The sequence below is a fragment of the Crinia signifera genome, chromosome 4 (assembly GCF_055691185.1).
Source record: "Crinia signifera chromosome 4, ASM5569118v1, whole genome shotgun sequence".
NCBI lineage: Eukaryota > Metazoa > Chordata > Amphibia > Anura > Myobatrachidae > Crinia > Crinia signifera.
The window spans coordinates 216879820-216897960 of record NC_139220.1 but is presented as its reverse complement, the minus strand read 5'-3'; the positions used below and the strand labels follow the sequence as shown (position 1 = coordinate 216897960).

Genomic DNA, 18141 nt, shown 5'->3' with positions numbered 1-18141 from the left:
CCTGGGCATAGCAATGTATTGGGGCCCCTACTGATCCTCCAGCGGTAGGGGTGGGGGAAGCTTTGATGTCCTCCGGGTGGTAGGGGGTATTATATCAACCGCTCAGCATGTAGGGCCTGGATCAGTAATTTCCACTAATTACCCTTTTACTGCACAGATGGTGGGAGATGGGGTGGGAGAAGGGGGCACTGATACATAACTTCCAGGGTGGTAGAGGATGTTTAATACTCAGAGGAGGGGTGTATAGTGGAGTGGGCTTATTATTCATAATTTTCTGGTGGGAGGACAGCTTGCTTGACTGCAGATATCTCCAGTTCCCGGAAATAGATTTCTTAGATTTTAATGGAATTAAAAACTAGATAATCCCACCTACCAAATAGTATTAGGGACTAGGGGATAAGAGTTCAGGAGGCAGAGCAATCTGCCCACGAGTATATAATACTACATACCAGGTGTATGGAGCTGGAGCAGTAACCAGCTGCTTGTTGTGGGAACAGTAGAGACAAGCTGCTAGTGTCCATTAAAGGGGGAGAGTCCCAGCTTTTGGAATATACCCTCAGAAAAACACTAGGGGCGAGATGTATCAAATGGAAAATGCGGTAAAACCCCGGTTTTACCGCATTTTCCAATGCATCAAAAATGATACCGCACTGAAGGGTATCGCCACCTTTGGGTGGCGATACCCTATAGAAGCTTATGGGCTTCTTTTTGCCGCCCACCGATGCCGACCCCCCTCTGGCTTACCTTTCTGAAGGGTCCTCCTGGACCCCGGAAGGTAAGCCCTGCCTCCCCCTAGTGAAGCAGCCGGATGTCCTTCCGGCTGCAGGGGGGAGGAGGAAGCGCCGGGGACAGCATGCATAGCTGTCCCCGGCGTGAGGGGAGAGCGTGGCGGCAGGGAGGTGACTGAAACCCCCCGCACACCAGTGTACAGGTATTGCGGGGGGCCTCCGTCACCGCACCGCGATGCCAGCCGCATATGTTAGTACATATGCGGCAGCATCGCGGCGGGGGGGGGGGGGGTCGGCGAAGGGCGGCGATGTATTTTAATACATCCCGCCCTAAGTCAGACAGAACCTGAAATATCTGACTGAGAAGAGCAATTAACAGGCTTGGATGGGGACCACTGTTTTGAAGTCAGATATCTCCGGTTCCCAAGGGCCGATTTTTTAAATTCTTGTACCCATGGAAAGAGGGGACCCTCAGCTTTCAGCCTAGGGTACTTAGACTCATGGGGGGGGGGGGTTCTGGGTACTCAGAAACCCCCCCTGCGTGCGCTACTGTACATTGCTATAATATTATTATAACTGCTGACGCCGGTAATAATAGTTATAACAATAAATTATAAGCCACAATGGTGAAGTTACAGCTGGTTCCACCGCCCTGATCTGTTCTATTGCTTCCATGGTAGAAAGTGCTGGCAGTGCGGAGAGTTCTGTAGTCAAAGCTCATGATGTCTCTTCCTCTGCTCCTTACAGCCAAGCAATTCTGCGAGGCTTAATAATGGAGAGGCCAAGCACCGCACCAGCGTGCAGCCTCCAACCTGTGTGCAGCCTCCCACCAGCGTGCAGCCTCCGACCTGCATGCAGCCCCCCACCAGCGTGCAGCCTCCGACCTGCGTGCACGCCCCCACCAGCGTGCAGCCTGCCGTGCCCTGCACCAATGTGTCCGGCGATCTCCCAGCTAAGCCCGACCTGGCGCGAGAGGCATATGTGAAAGCAGCGGTGGCAGCAGCCATACATGAAGTAGTGGCATCCTACTTCCCCATTGATGGTAAGCATCTCCCAGGTGTTATGTATGGGCTGCTTGTTTCTGATCACTTTTCTAATTCTAGTGTAGCTATGTTCGGGCGCACTACAGAGGAGATTGCGCCTCCGCACAGAACTCACACCGTATTACATAGAGGCCATACACAGTATGGGGTACATATACTACAATGAAACAAGGTAATGTTGCCCATAGCAACCAATCGGATTCTGTCTCTCATTTCCAGATGATACGAGCAGTGTGAGCAGCAGCAGTGGCTATTCTGGGCTGATGTATATGCCCCCCACCAGTGCGCGGCCCCCATTGCCCGGCAAAGTGCCAGCCAAGCCGGACACCAAACTGGCGCAAGAGACGGATGTGGCAGCAGCAGTTTCAGCAGCCATCTCTGAGGGAGTGGCCTCCTACCTGCCCTTTGATGGTAAGTTTCCCCCAGGTGTTATGTATGGGCTGCTTGTTACTGATCACTTTTCTAATTCTGGTGTTGCTTTGTTTGGGCGCACGCACCTGTGGTGCCAACATTACTGTTATGTTGTACCATCATTGTGACAGGCTGGAAACTAGTATGTATGTAATAAGCTAAGAGTTCTGTGACAGGCTGGTAACTAGTATATATGTAATAGGCTGGGAGTTCTGTGACAGGCCGGTAACTAGTATATATGTAATAGGCTGGGAGTTCTGTGACAGGCAGGTAACTAGTATCTATGTAATAGGCTGGGAGTTCTGTGACAGGCAGGTAACTAGTATATATGTAATAGGCTGGGAGTTCTGTGACAGGTTGGTAACTAGTACTGTATATATGTAATAGGCTGGGAGTTCTGTGACAGGCTGGTAACTAGTATCTATGTAATAGGCTGGGAGTTCTGTGACAGGCAGGTAACTAGTATATATGTAATAGGCTGGGAGTTCTGTGACAGGTTGGTAACTAGTACTGTATATATGTAATAGGCTGGGAGTTCTGTGACAGGCTGGTAACTAGTATCTATGTAATAGGCTGGGAGTTCTGTGACAGGCAGGTAACTAGTATATATGTAATAAGCTGGGAGTTCTGTGACAGGCAGGTAACTAGTATATATGTAATAAGCTGGGAGTTCTGTGACAGGCTGGTAACTAGTATATATGTAATAAGCTGGGAGTTCTGTGACAGGCTGGTAACTAGTATGTATGTAATAGGCTGGGAGTTCTGTGAAAGGCCAGTAACTAGTATATATGTAATAAGCTGGGAGTTCTGTGACAGGCCGGTAACTAGTATATATGTAATAGAGCGGGATGCTGTAACATCCGCGCCTCCTGTCCGCCGCACATCGCCGGCTACCGCAGACCTAATTATCGCATATGCTGTAACATATGCGATAATTATGGCAAAGGACAGCTCTTGCGTTAAGAGCTGTCCTTTGCAATCTTGCCGGCGATGTGCTGCGGGTCCCGGCGGCTCCCCCCTCCCTCCATTACCCGGGGCTGCTGCTGCTGCCGCCGGGTGGCCTCTCCTCACTGCACCCGGAAGAGGATACAGTGCAGGGAGGAGGTCACATGTCCAGGCAGCACAGCGCTGTGCTGCCTGGACACAGCTGGTGAGAAGGGGGGTGTCGGAGCGAGGCGGCGGGGGTTCCTTCGGGGTGGCGTGGGTTGCGTTAAGAAGCTCACTTTTGCTGGCGATACCCCTCGCAGCGAAAACCCGCCATGCGGGTTTTGCTGCATATGAAAATGCGGTAAAAACCCAGATAACAGGGTTTTTACCGAATTCTTGCTTTAGAGAATCTCCCCATAGGCTGGGAGTTCTGTGCAAGTTCTGTACTAGTAAATATGTAATAAGCTGGGAGTTCTGTGACAGGCAGGTAACTAGTATATATGTAATAGGCTGGGAGTTCTGTGACAGGCAGGTAACTAGTATATATGTAATAGGCTGGGAGTTCTGTGACAGGCAGGTAACTAGTATATATGTAATAAGATGGGAGTTCTGTGACAGGCTGGTAACTAGTATATATGTAATAAGCTGGAAGTTCTGTGACAGGCTGGTAACTAGTATATATGTAATAGGCTGGGAGTTCTGTGACAGGCAGGTAACTAGTATATATGTAATAGGCTGGGAGTTCTGTGACAGGCAGGTAACTAGTATATATGTAGTAGTCTGGGAGTTCTGTGACAGGCTGGTAACTAGTATGTACATAATAGACTGGGAGTTCCGTGACAGGCTGGTAACTAGTATATATGTAATAAGCTGGGAGTTCTGTGACATTCTGGTAAGTAGTATACTGTATATGTAATAAGCTGGGAGTTCTGTGACAGGCTGGTAACTAGTATATATGTAATTGGCTGGGATTTCTGTGACAGGCAGGTAACTAGTATGTATGTAATAATCTGGGAGTTCTGTGACAGGCTGGTAACTAGTATATATGTAATAGGCTGGGAGTTTTGTGACAGGCTGGTAACTAGTATATATGTAATTGGCTGGGATTTCTGTGACAGGCTGGTAACTAGTATATATGTAATAAGCTGGGAGTTCTGTGACAGGCAGGTAACTACCGTAGTATGTATGTAATAATCTGGGAGTTCTGTGACAGGCAGGTAACTAGTATAAATGTAATAAGATGGAAATTCTGTGACAGGCTGGTAACTAGTATATATATAATAGGCTGGGAGTTCTGTGACAGGCTTTTAACTAGTATATATGTATTAGGCTGGGAGTTCTGTGACAGGCAGGTAACTAGTATATATGTAATAGGCTGGGAGTTCTGTGACAGGAAGGTAACTAGTATATATGTAATAGGCTGGGAGTTCTGTGACAGGCAGGTAACTAGTATGTATGTAATAGGCTGGGAGTTCTGTGACAGGTAGGTAACTAGTATATATGTAATAGGCTGGGAGTTCTGTGACAGGCAGGTAACTAGTATATATGTAATAGAACTCACAGCCTATTACATAGAGCCCATAGATATTAAGAGGTACAATTACTACAATGAAAAGAGTTGATGTTGCCCACAGCAACCAATCGGATTCTGTCTCTCATTTTCAGATGATACAACGTCTCTTGATAGCGCTGACACCAGCTCTTTTGCGAGCAGTGACTCCTCTCCCTGGTAGGTTGCCGGCACAATACACACGTTCTCCCTGCTCTGGACACTGGGGTAGATTTCAGGTCTCTTGTCTTACACACTTGCTGTGATGTAGAACCGGTATCTCCATATCTGCTGCAACTGGGGCCGCTACACAAGTTCTCTCACTCAGCGCTGATGGGCTGGTATCCTACGTGTATGACATACATGTATATATCATTATACTAATGAGTGTAACAATGTAATAGGAGAAATGCTACATAAGGAGAAATGAAGTCATGTAAATATAGGGCCTACACACATGTAGCGATATTATCAGTGATCTGAGCGATGCTAGATCGCTCAGCACTGATCGCTCAGCACAGATCGCACAGTATAGAGCACACAGCACAGATCTCTCAGTACACAGCGATCTGTCACTGTCCACGTATAGAGAACACAGGCGACTACTAGATTTATACTGCATGCAATATCTACATCTCCCGGCTATAGCGATGCACGGGGCCACACATCACTATCGCTATAGGCCCTACACACAGTCATGTGTGCTCAATGTATATGGGATCCAATCAGAAAATAGGCCAAAATCGCTCCGTGTGTGGCCCCATTAGAGGAACTTATTTCATACTTACCGACTTTCTGGCTGTCCTCTCCGGGAGAGGGCAGCCAGCTCAGTGAGGCAGAGGGGTGGGGCCATTGCTCAGAGAGAAAATGGTAGGTGCAGGGGTGGAGCCATGCGAGGGCTGACGAGAGTGATTGCATCATTTTAGCCACGCCACCTGCTGTGCAATTCTGGTATTTCAGGCATTGCACTGTGGGGGCGGGGCTAAAATTACGCGATTAGCATAATTTAACCCACGGACCCCACCCCAGTGAGGGGTGGTTCACGGGACCCTCCTGGCCATTTCGGGAGGGTAGGCAACCCTGATTTATTTCCTCTCTGGGGCCGTCCATGTCATGTCACTCCCACAGCATCAGCACTCTTATTGGTCCAAAGAGGAATCACACAGTAAGGACCAGTAACATGGTGCAGGCACCAGATAGCAGCAGGCCAGGGAATAATGAGATGACTTGTACATGGCAAACGTTTGTGTCTTCACAATAACAGTCACTGATCAACGTTTGTTTTTATAGGAAGATCATCTATAAGAAGCGGGTGGATGTCAGCTTCCTATGGAAGGAGGAGGAGGAGGAGGAGGACGATATGCCCAGCGTGGTTATTTAACCTGGACATCGGACTCAGTCCTTAACATCACATTTCCCATAACCTGGGAACTTGTTTTAAAAAGTTTGTTTGACTTAAGTCAGTTTATAATATGTTGCATCCAACTTGAATCATTACAGTTGGTGCAACTTTGTTAAAGCCAGTCCCGTTGACGGCTCATCCCCCTACCCATGCCTGTCCCGTTGACGGCTCATCCCCCTACCTAAGCCAGTACCGTTGACGGCTCATCCCCCAACCCAACCTGTCCCGTTGACGGGTAATCCCCCTACCCCCAATCTCTGTCTTCACAACTCCCTCTCTCCATATCCAGCAAGTCTGAAACATCATTTTGCTGTCACTGTCTATGGAGTCATTTGGTCGCTGAGCGGCCTCTATATGAATCTGTTGTTGTCAACAATAAAAAGCCTGACAAGCCAATCAGTGTCTGGTGTGTTATTTCCCAATAATGTGAGTGTTTCCCGTTGTACTAATGTACTGGTGTGACCCATATTCATGTGTTAACCCTCTCAGTGCCAAGTGAATTTGTCAAAATAGGTGTCAAAATTGCCGAACATACATTTCTATCCATCATAATGACCTGTAATTTTTGCCTTATATAGGAAACAGAATCTTTTTTTACTCAACATTTTTTATTTGAACCTATATAACAAATGTGAGTAATTCTGGCATTTTTAGCGGGTATTTTGCACATCTCTCCCAGATATATTGGCACTAAAAGGGATAAATAGCTGTGATAATGTAATGTGTAATAACAAGTATATGGTAGGTCGGTGCAGTACTGTGGGCTAGAAGGATCTGTGCAGCTACACCATACTTGTCTATTGTTTGGAAAACTGGGGGGCACCATTGGGATGTAAAAGGGGCATGATGGGGGTGGGGTTTATGGTAATGTCCTATACTGGAGGTGTGGCCAGTGCAAACACGTCATCTTGGCCATGCAATGCCAGTAATACAGGCATTGCTCTGCGGGGGGGATGGGGGGCTACAATGATGCGATTTGTAAAATTTGGTCACCACGGACCCGCCACAGAGGGGGGGTGGGAGACTGGCGGCATTGCAGGGGACTTGTCCACCTTTCTGCGGGGGATGTGATGTCGACCCAATCTTACCACCCAGGATGCAATCCTATCGGTGGTATCCAAAAGGAGCCGCCCCTGCAAACTGCTCAGCCTGGTGTCGGGGAGTCTGTGCATGCGCGGTTAGCGTTGACCGCACTGCCCCACCAGCATTGTGGTAAGTAACATATAGGCTGCAATGGGCTACCGCCAGCTTAGAATGGTGATAGCCCCGGGGCCTGATGTGATGCTGCCCGATATTGATACATTGGGGAGTATCGCATCACCCTATAGAGACATATGAAGACCTATGGAGAATGCCACTGCCGTTAGGGGGCAGGAGGGACTGCAGCAGGTATAGGAGATTCCCGCTGTGGTCCCTCCATCTTATATTTTGGAGGTAATTAATATTTGTGACTAACCCCCCAAAACGGGTATATTCGGGGAGTTAGACACAAATATGAAATGATAAATGGGCCCCTTTGTCTCCCCCCTGGGTTACATAGGGTTATCTACTCAGAAGATAGATGCCATAGTGCCACACACACCCACATACAGCAGGGTACAATCTGATGGGACAAACACAGCTATTTGCCGTGCCGGTGACTATAGCCCTGATAGGAGCTGCACGTTGGTGCTGATGCAGAACCTCTTTTACCCTTAAGCCCCCTACTAGTGCCTACCCCTGGCTGCACGCTAGCTAGCCCTGCATGCTACCCATGAGGATCCCAGAATTGGCATCCTGATATATTCAGAGTATCAGCGCCGTGGTTGTGAGGGCAGCTTGGATGTCGGCATCAGTATACTGGTAACCGCACCCCGTCACACCACCTGCAACACCACACAAACATTTCAGCTCCATGTGGCCGATGATTGGGCACTGGCTGGGACCAGAGGAATGCTGGATATCAGATGTTTCCGTAGTTTGGAGTCTTTGCCTTCTATAATGAGAGAATGGGCCCCATGTCTAACACAGAATGCATTAGGTTTCATATACACATTACACACCCACAATCTGAGGGTCATATTATACAATATTTGTAATAATTCTGTTCAATAAGCAAAGGTTATGTGCACTGAAACTATGGCCAGATCCAAGGAGGGGTGATAGGGTTGGTACCCACACAACAGGGGCCCCCACACGCTCTCTTAAGATCGATTGGGTACGAATGCATGTATTACGGCTGGTAAATTAGCATCAGCTAAACAGTTTCCAAAACCACAAAGTTTAACACGCTTGACCAAATTAAACGTTGTGGTTTTGGAAACCACAAAGTTCCCATGGCTATGCAGAGCGGCAGTGACGTGCGGTGAGGTTTGAGGTTGGTGAGGCACTGGCTTGGTGGAGCCAGTGCCGCCAGGCTCTGTGGGAAGCATTGGGTTCGGCTGTTTCTGCACTGACAGGCAGGTGCGGTAGCTGCCCCGTGCATAAGCAGCAGAGACTGGCAGAGCAGCTCCTGGACCCAGCGCTCGGCACAGACCCGTCGTCGCTGGCTCCACCAAGCCTCCATGGGGTCTGCCCACATACCTTTTCACTTAAAAAAAAACCATGCAGCCAAATGTACTAACTAGCATCTTAAAGGACAGACTTGTGTGTGTTTGTGTTGTGACAGAGGTGTGTGTTTGTGTAAAGTGACAGAGGTGTGTACGGTTTCTGTGTGTTTGTGTAAAATAAGTATATTTTTAAATGAAGTACTAGCCTCTGAGTTCAGTGGCTGTGCGGGGTGATGGCCGAACTCTGAGGGTTTTTTAAAAGGTCAATCAATGCATGGTTTTGCCTCTTTAATAGAACCTCTGAGTTCAGCCAGCACCCCGCACAGCCAATAAACTCAGAGGCCAGTACATTGGGCCAATATACTTCATTTAAAAAACACACAGAATCAGTGCACACCTCTGTCACTTTACACAAACACACACACCTGTCACTTTACACAAATACATACAGATACACACCTCTGTCACAACACAAACACACATGTCTGTCTCTTAACACAAACACAAATAAACCTACAGTATGCCACTTTTAATAAAAAAACACAGCCCCCACCCTCCAAACACAAACACAAATTACCGTTTAGCCCAGGCACCGCTTATGGATACCCAGGCAGCAGACAGCACGGCAGCAGTGACCGCAGCATCACGTCCAGGGACAGGTACCCAGCTACAGGACAAGAGCGCCGGGCAGTGAGTCCCTGGATGGACAGTAATGGGGAGCAGAGCGGGTGCCGGCTGGTGACCAGATAACAGCGGGAGCTGGCGGCTCGGCACGGCTCAGCCCAGCTCCGCCCCCCACACCCGGCAATACAAGTCAGCAGACGAGCTGTGCAGTGGTTGCACAGCTCGTCCACCTTTAAAAATACTGTGTACTATAAGCGGCACCTCACCTATAGAAGAGCCATGGTTCAGGGACGTGCTTTCTGCCTTTATGAAAGCTGCCCCTGAGACAGCGCCACTGTGCCCAATCCCTTCTGTCTCAGTGACAGGGGCGTGCTTTCATATAGGCAGAAAGCACGTCCCTGTCACCGAGGCACGGCTATAGGTGCCGCGTATGCATCTTTTTTAAACAAGCTTTTACAGCTCGGTTCTCAGCCCTGCCCACTGCCCGCCCCTGTGTCCGTTACTTAATATGGACAACGGGAGGCACCGCTCTTGGTGCCTCCTAAGCTAATAATTTTTTTTTAAAAAACAGTAAAAATGATTGTAATAATACAAAGCATATACTTATGACACTGAGGGCGAGATTTATTGGGTTTACCGTTTTTGAGAAAATGCGATTTTTTCTCAAATCGCCCTGTATCGCCGTTTTTTTAAATTGCATTTTTGCCGCGAATTCGCATATTTAATGAGGTGTGATATAGGGCGATTTTCGGGATGAAAAGTGCGATTTTGTTAAAATGTGCGATTTTGTGATAAAAAAAAAAACTTGGCGTGAGGTCCCCCATCCTGTACATAACCAGCCCCAGGCTTCCAAAAATACGGGGGACAAAAAGTGTAGGGGTCCCCCGTATTTCTGAAACCAGCCCCGGACTCTTGGACCGGTCCTAGTTCCAAAAATACGGGGGACAAAAAATCTGGGGGTCCCCCGTATTTTGAAACCAGCACCGGGCTCCAACAGCCCGCAGTGTCATGCCACAGCCGGGGGACACTTTTTACACAAGGTCCCTCGGCCGTACCATGAGCACCGTGGCTGGTCAGCCTTGGACGGGGTACCTGGAGGAGTGGGGACCCCCCCCACCCCCCCTGACTGCACGTCCCTGCAGAGCGGGTATTCCCTCCCCAGTTCTAAATAGAAATAGAGCTCAGCTTGATTGACAGGTGATCAGAGCAAAGCCAATCCAGGGAGTGCTGCTGCTGTAGTGCTCCCTGATTGGCTGCCGGGTCCTTCAGTGACAGGAGTCACGGGGGGACCCAGCATTCGGGGAAGGAAGCTCATGCGCACTATGGATGGTGAGTATAATTTTTTTTTTTCACAAGTACCCTTTTGGATTCGACATGGACAAGTGGACTGCATCCTACGTGATCAAGTTAGGTAAGTATGTATGTGTGTAGGGCAGTTGTCAGGGCCACCACTAGGAATCGCAGGGCCCGGGACTGACCTTCAGTCCGCCCCCCCCCCCAGTACCATTACAGCTGCCGCCCCCCATACCATTATGGCCACCCCCCCCAGTATCATTACGGCCGCCAACCCCCCCCCCCCCCTCCTGAGTACAATTACTTACCTGGCTGCGGCAGCACATCTCCTCGGCGGCGCATCTCCTTGGGAGCACACACTGCACAATGCAGCTTGCAGAGCGCCGAACCCCTCTGTATCCTAGGCTCGGTGCTCTGCAGGTTGCACTGTGTATTATGCGTGCCTGGCTGGAGGGCCGCCGGGTGGGGTAGGCGGTGTGCGGCTGTGTGGGTGGCACTGTGCTGCTGTGCTGTGGGCAGCTGCCCAGGCCCCTCCAGAGGCCGGGGCCCGGGACAGCCATGTCGGCAGCCCCCAAACTGTGTACTGTGGCACCAGGGGCTGGCTGGCAACTTTCAGCCTGGGGGGCAACATAAGCAAGCGGCCCACCACCATCGCCATCGTTTCACCACCCTAACCTCTCCCTTCTCACCTCTAGTATGCAGCAAGGATTAAACAATCATTCCCCCCCACACACACACACATACACCAGAAATGGGGACAGTGCGTGCCGAAGGCACGTTGCAAAAATTGACACTGTAATGCCGATTACACATAATGCTACACAAAGTAATGCCCAATACACATAAAGCCAACACCATAATACCCATTAAACATAATGCCACACACCATAATGCCCATCAAACATAATGTCACACCGTAATGCCCATTACACATAATGCCAACACTGTAATGCCCATTACACATATTGCCGCACACCATAATGCCCATTGCACATAATGCCAACACCATAATACCCATTATACATAATGCTGCACACCGTAATGCCCATCACACATAAAGCCAACACCCATTAAACATAATAATGCCTATTACATGTTATACCACATAAATGCTGCTTACCTACATGTTCACTGTCAGAGGTATATTGCTCGTTGTCATGGGTTACATGCTTATTGCCAGGCAGTTTATGTACATATGACAGATGCAGTATATGTATATATGAGAAAGGTAGTGTATGAATGTATATATTTGTATGGAGGCAGTGGATGGATGTATGAATGTGTACATACTGTATGAGAGGCAGTGAATGGATGGGGGGACATACAGTAAAGGGGGGTGTCAGACTGGGGAACGTACACTGAAGTGGGTCAGGCTGGGGCACATACAAAGCAGTTGTTAGCAGTTTCTTTAAAGAAATTAATATGTGGGGTGCTGGGAAGAGGGTATTTGGGGGAGCAGGAGCGGTATTCTGCAGCTTTGCCTAGGGTGTCTATAACCCTTGCACCGGCCCTGTCCTAACCTTAACCTTCCACTCCCTGCAGCCTAACTCTAAAATCCTCCTTCATCAGCCTAAGCCTAACCGCCCCCTCCCATAGCCTAGCCCTAACCTCTCCCTCCCTCAGCCTAACCTTAACCTCCCCCTTCCTCAGTTTAACCCTAACCTCCCACTCCCTCAGCCTAAATCTAACTTCCCCCTCCCTCACCCTATTTGCCCCCTTCCTCAATCTAACCCTAACCTCCCCCTCCCTCAGCCTAACTCTAACCCCCACTTCCTCAGTCTAACCCTAACCTCCCTCTTCTTCATCCACAACAAAATAAAGATGCATAAAATTTTAATAACGTGATGTATATATACAGTACTGATAAGTTTCATTTATATGAATAAAACTTCTCCACATACAGTATACTGTATACACTGTACCTCTCAATTTATCTGACAATATTAATCTATACCTCCCAGCTGTCATGATATATGCAGGTTGGACAATCTCAATTCTGGGGGGCCGGCCCATCTTTCCAGAAGCAAGAACATTTGTCCCAACTTGCCAGGAGTGTTGTGAGGGGTGAGCAATTCACTAAAGCAGGAGTGCAGAGAACATGTGCCAACAGCAATGGGGAGTTGTCTCCTGGGGATGGGAGGGGTGAAGTAACTGTGAACATCCTGAGACCACTAGTATAGTAATGTAAAACTGGCATATCCCTTGTCAAAGGGGAGTGGAGGCATGGCCATATCCACTGTAAAATGAAAAGCACTTCAATATGATTTGAAAGTGATTTCATCCTATTAACAGCATTATATATTTATGTGGACATTTACTGTATATAGTAATAAAGCTTATTTGTGTAAATATATAATATTTGACAAATTTGTGTTTCTAAAACATCTGAAAACATATAATGCAACCATTTAAAAACCAAGTGTGATTAACATCCTTGTATAAACATAATATAATGTAGTTAAGTACCATGGCCAGTAGATGGTGCCAAACTGATTCTAAAAGAACACAAGTCTGAAAACTTTGCTTTATAAAGTATCATATTACTATTAGGTTACATAATTGGCCGGATCCATGAAGGGATGACTGGGGCAGTCATCTTGGGGCCCACACACATAAAGAGCCCCCACACTCTACCCCTAAATTGCGTACGCCGCTGGTGCTGAACTCAGAGCACAGCATGATTCAGCTGTGTCTCCAATTTCTCCACTACACAGCCGCTGCCAGCACTGCCTGCTGAGGTGCTGCTGATGTCACCGCCACAGCTGCTGGGATTTCAATGACGTCCAGGAACTGAGAGTGAGGCGGCGCTGGCAGTGTGGACTGGGTGGCAGGGCGCTTTGAGCCCTGTACCCTGTTAATACATTAGTTTTTTTGAAAATGCCAATTTATAGGGTACACTTTATAAAGTGTTATTTGCAATTTGTCTTTTCAAAAAGGAAATTAACACAATCACAATGCTCATTTATAAATTATACTTTATTTTTATAACCACTAAAGGGGGGGGGCATACGGAGCCTGCACACAGACCCCCTCGTCTTTTATACCTTTCCCGGATATACAAATATAGAAGGAATGACTATAAATGGATAAACAGGATTTTTTTGCCAAAAGCAGGGATTGACCCCATACATGTAATGGTTACCATACCTGGTAATGCTGCTAATATTCCCTATATCCCACTTTGGCAGTATGAGTGTTGGCTTTCCCATTCTATATATATATATTGGGGTGCCTATGTAACAAGCATCTTGATATTGTCACGCACATTTGCTAATCTTTTATTGAACATTTCACACTTAGAAAACAGGTTAGGGAGACTGGTCAACCATGACTTGGGGACATCACCTGCATGATGGGACTGCACAAACATCTTTATTTTCTCGGTACCCAAATCTGTAATTGTGCCTGGCTATTTATGGTGGACTCGGGTACGTGTTGGTATATGGCTTTCTGGCTGGAGTACAGCTGTGTCTGCTGAATTTGCCTTATCAATGCCTTAAATATTTATCAGGATCAAAATGTTGGAGTGTGAGCTGCATCCAGGTCTTGGCACATGAAATGATATTGTATATTTGATGTTTCTATTTATCAGCTGAGTGCCCAGTTTCTTTACTACAGTATGGATACATTGTTCTATGAAGTAGCTGTGCAATAATATACTGATGCAGCAGGATCTCCATGGTAAATGGATGACCTTTGCTTAGGTTGCTCAGGGTGGCCAGTATCTCCATATACAGTGTACACCACAATAAATATGTGTGTTATTTTAATCTGTATACTTTATCACTCCCGAAGTTTTGAAACTTTTTCCATTTAGTTTTGTAAACTGTCACACACTGCATGCTGTTTACGTCGCCAAAATGCCAGATGGGTCACAAACCTTAAACCGCATGCAACAGGACTCGAAGTGTGAAGGTGCCCATACACAAAGCTATGTTCTCCGTACTTTTTGTATTAGATCGCATCTAGTACAAAACGCATGCAGTGTGCTAACGCAGCATGCTTTTTGTACTAGATGAGATGCGATCTAGTACAAAAAGTATGTGTCGCACATTCTTTATGTGCTGTGTGATGTGCATGTGAGCACGCATCGCATACGGAAAATGCCCAGTGTATGGGCGGCTTAAGAGAAGCATCATCTGGCAGCTTTACAGCCAAGTTTCAGGTGTTGCTTCTCAGAATGAGAGAACAATTCTTGACAGAATCAGGAGAAATAGAACTTGTAGTGACAGTATTGTACACCTACTAACTGTCCCAATTACAATGGGATAGTCCTGCTAATTGGTGACTGTCCCTCCCGCAGGTGGCAGTGTCCTGGGAGCAGGCGGAGGGCTGTGTCGGAGTAGCTGGAGATCACCGCTGCTTTACTCTGCAGAGCAGCCAGTGATTGCTGAAGAGATGCCGTGCACAAGTGCAAGGAGGAAGCCGGAGGCTGGGAACACCCCCAAAAATTAAAAAAAAAAAACGGGGGTCATGGCGCAAGGTTACGTATGTTTTGCCCGAAACCAAGCCCACCTGACAGATAGCTCTGCCCCTTATCGGGACGGCCGCACCTCTGGCGTGGCAGGACCAAATTTAAAAACACAGAAGTTGGGAGAAATGGTATTGTTGGTGCATATTATTAATTATTATCTGGCTGTTTTGTTGCAGATTTCAGTGCCAAGATGTCATGTGGACTGTGTGGGGAAAAAACCTTGGGACCCCCAAAAAATTACGGACTGAATAGTACAGAGATAGTGTGTCTATATGTTAAGAAGTCTGTGCCCATGAGTGGTTGGGACCCCTCAGAATTGTATGTCCCAGTGCAAGTGCCCCCCACTTGTTACCCCAGCCTCAGAGCATAGGTACAACAATGTAATAATTTCATCACTGGTTCAAAGTACAGTTCTCTATCATTTGGATAATCAAGTAATATTAGTGCTGCTTTAATAGACAAAATCCCCAAAACATGACCTGTTTGGAATACTTGAGGGTTGAAATGTAGGAGTCCCTGAGGGTTGAAGGTGTATATGATACATATTATCAAACATTTATATACAAGTATATTATGTACATATTATGAAATATATATTAACGGCAATATCTCAACAAATCTCTTATGTGTAAGTAAGAATTAAAAAAAAAAAATCACAATCTTTTTTTTTTCTTCCCCTGCTGACAACCAGAATGTGGATCGCCTATCAGAACACATCTAGAACACCTGCCTTGATATAATGCATGATTTGTATTCTATGTTTGAGGAAAAATCTGGATGGCAGTTTGAAATAATGCGGATTGATGTGTGAAATCACCTTGAGAAAATCTCATCATTTACAAACCCTACATAAAAACAGTAAAAAAAAAACTCTTTAGTAAATCTCCACCAATGTCTGTTAACTAACATCAGGAGCAACAGTAATAAAGGGTTGCGGTAAAAAAATAAAACAGATAGTCAGAAGACTGACAGTGAAATTCCAACAGACCGAATCCTTACACATCCCAGAAGTAAGTGCCGTGGTTAGATTTAGGGTTAGGAACTAGGGGGAGGTTTAGGGTTAGGCTGTGGTGGTAGGAAAGATTAGGGTAAGGCTGTGGGAGAAGGCCGTTAGGGTTAAGCTGCAGGAGGGGGAGGTTAGGGTAGTAATACTTACTGGGAGGTTTCAATATTTTAGCTGTTGGGATCCTGTGGGTGTCCTGACTGCTGGCATTTCATACCCAACCCTAAAAAAAGTATTGTCTGCGGGCAATGAAAACAAACTAGAAAATGGAAAAATAGTGTATCTATATGGAATGAGATAGTTTCTAAATTTAAAATCAGCAGCAAAAACAAAACAAAAATACACGTGTGTGGTGTGTAGAGATGTCTACAATAGACCCAAATGAAAACAAACTAACCAAACGGTGTTATCCACTTTGAACACTTCAGAAATGTAAGTAAGAATAGACGTGTGTGTGTGTGTATGTGTGTGTGTGTGTGTGTATGTGTGTGTGCTCCTGGTTGCTAGTTGATTTGCACATTGCTCCAATCAAGGTGCCTTGATAGATTATTGTAAATAAAGAGATAAGCCATTGGATAAAGCATGCGTATCACTCACAATTCCATTCTGGACACTGAATCCCAGCTGGTATTTCAGATCAGGTCTCTTGATTAGGACGGTAGTGACAGGTGGACAACTCACAATATTTAGCTTCAATTGTGTTTGATTCTTAAGGCCCTGCAACAAATAGAAATATGTCAACTCAGATGCATATCGCTAATCACCATCCACTCGCAAATTCATACACAATTCCTGACCCCTCAGTTTGTGCCACCTGTGTAACTATGAGTAGGTCTGAGGCTCCCACCAATCTGCGACTGAAACAGGGTGGACGCCACAGACCCTCCTCAAAAACGCCTGGGCATGTTTGCGTTTTTTCTGACAGACTCAGAAAATGGCAGGTATCCACCCCAAATGCTGTCTTCCTGTCAGTCAATGCTTACTATCCATAAACATTTTCTGTTGCTAATTCCCCTTACACGTTCGCGATGCGTACAGTACGCATGCACATTCCATAAAAAACTCAATTTGAGAACTCTATATTTAGAGAACCATGCTAAATTAGCCCCCCCCCCCCCCGTTGCCAGCCCTATTGTGCCTTTAAGTGCTAAGCAAGCAAACTGTACACCAAGCCCAGGCTCCCTACCATATTACTGTATACAGCAAATGTGTCATTTGCAAAGGGCTTTTTAAATCAAAGTACATTATTTACCTCTCTTCTTAAAGAAATATTCACTTGTGTAAAGAAAAGTACAGTATTAACGCATATCAACGTTTGCCCCACCTGCAGTGCAACATGATTTTGTCCATTTGCTAATAAATGTGCTTTGCAATCAAATCTGAATAAACTCTTTTCACTTGGAACATGGCGGGCGCCATGTTTCCTGACACTTGTACATGTACAGTATGAGCCGTGTTGAGTAGCGGCCCACTCAGAGCCTGCACCAAGACACCCATCTCTGTTAAAAAAAAAATGCCCCTGCATCTTGTGCCATATACTGTATAGGACACATCTGTAGATGGTGTAGGATGTATTAGGAAAAAGCTCTGTTTGGCCTTACAGCTTGGTCCCCGCAAAATATATTAATATATTTTTAAATTATGGAGTGTTTTTTTTTTTTTTTCATTTCTGCTTTGGACGTTCACCTAAAACTGCTTTTGACTAATGAGACGAGCCCATCGTCTATGGCAAATATAAGCAGTTATCAGAAATTAGGGATATAACTTTTTAGTTGTTTAATGCTGAAATAAAGGGATATTTCTTGAAATTTACTGCTACATAACACAAAGCGCTAAATTCACAACGTAGGGAGGGGTTATGCCAGCTGACACTTCTCCCCAACCTGTTTGACCTGGAAATATAAACATTAAATAAAATGAATTGCACAATTAAGCATGCTTTGCATTTACAATTTTTTCTGCTTTAAACGTGTCAAGGTCAAACTCGCCAAGAAGTGTCAAATTGCAAAAACCTTCGTAAATCTAGCCTAAAGGGTGGAAAACTTTCCACAAACATTTTCATTCTGTTATGGAGAGTAGTTCTCTGGAGTTAGACCATGTTCTTTTGCCATTCAGCGGTAATTGTATCTGTGCTGACAGCAGAGTGTGTTATCAGTGTT

At 46.3% G+C, this 18141-nt stretch overlaps 1 protein-coding gene across 5 annotated transcripts in view; it reads right to left on the bottom strand.

Moving 5' to 3' along the window:
- Positions 1-18141, bottom strand: part of APBA2 (amyloid beta precursor protein binding family A member 2) — a 378680-nt gene that overhangs the window by 39743 nt on the left and 320796 nt on the right. For all 5 annotated transcript variants that reach the window (XM_083183774.1, XM_083183772.1, XM_083183771.1 and 2 more), the window contains one exon: positions 16580-16699. In XM_083183774.1, the coding sequence (XP_083039900.1) occupies positions 16580-16699 (120 nt within the window). The remainder of the gene's footprint in view (positions 1-16579; positions 16700-18141) is intronic.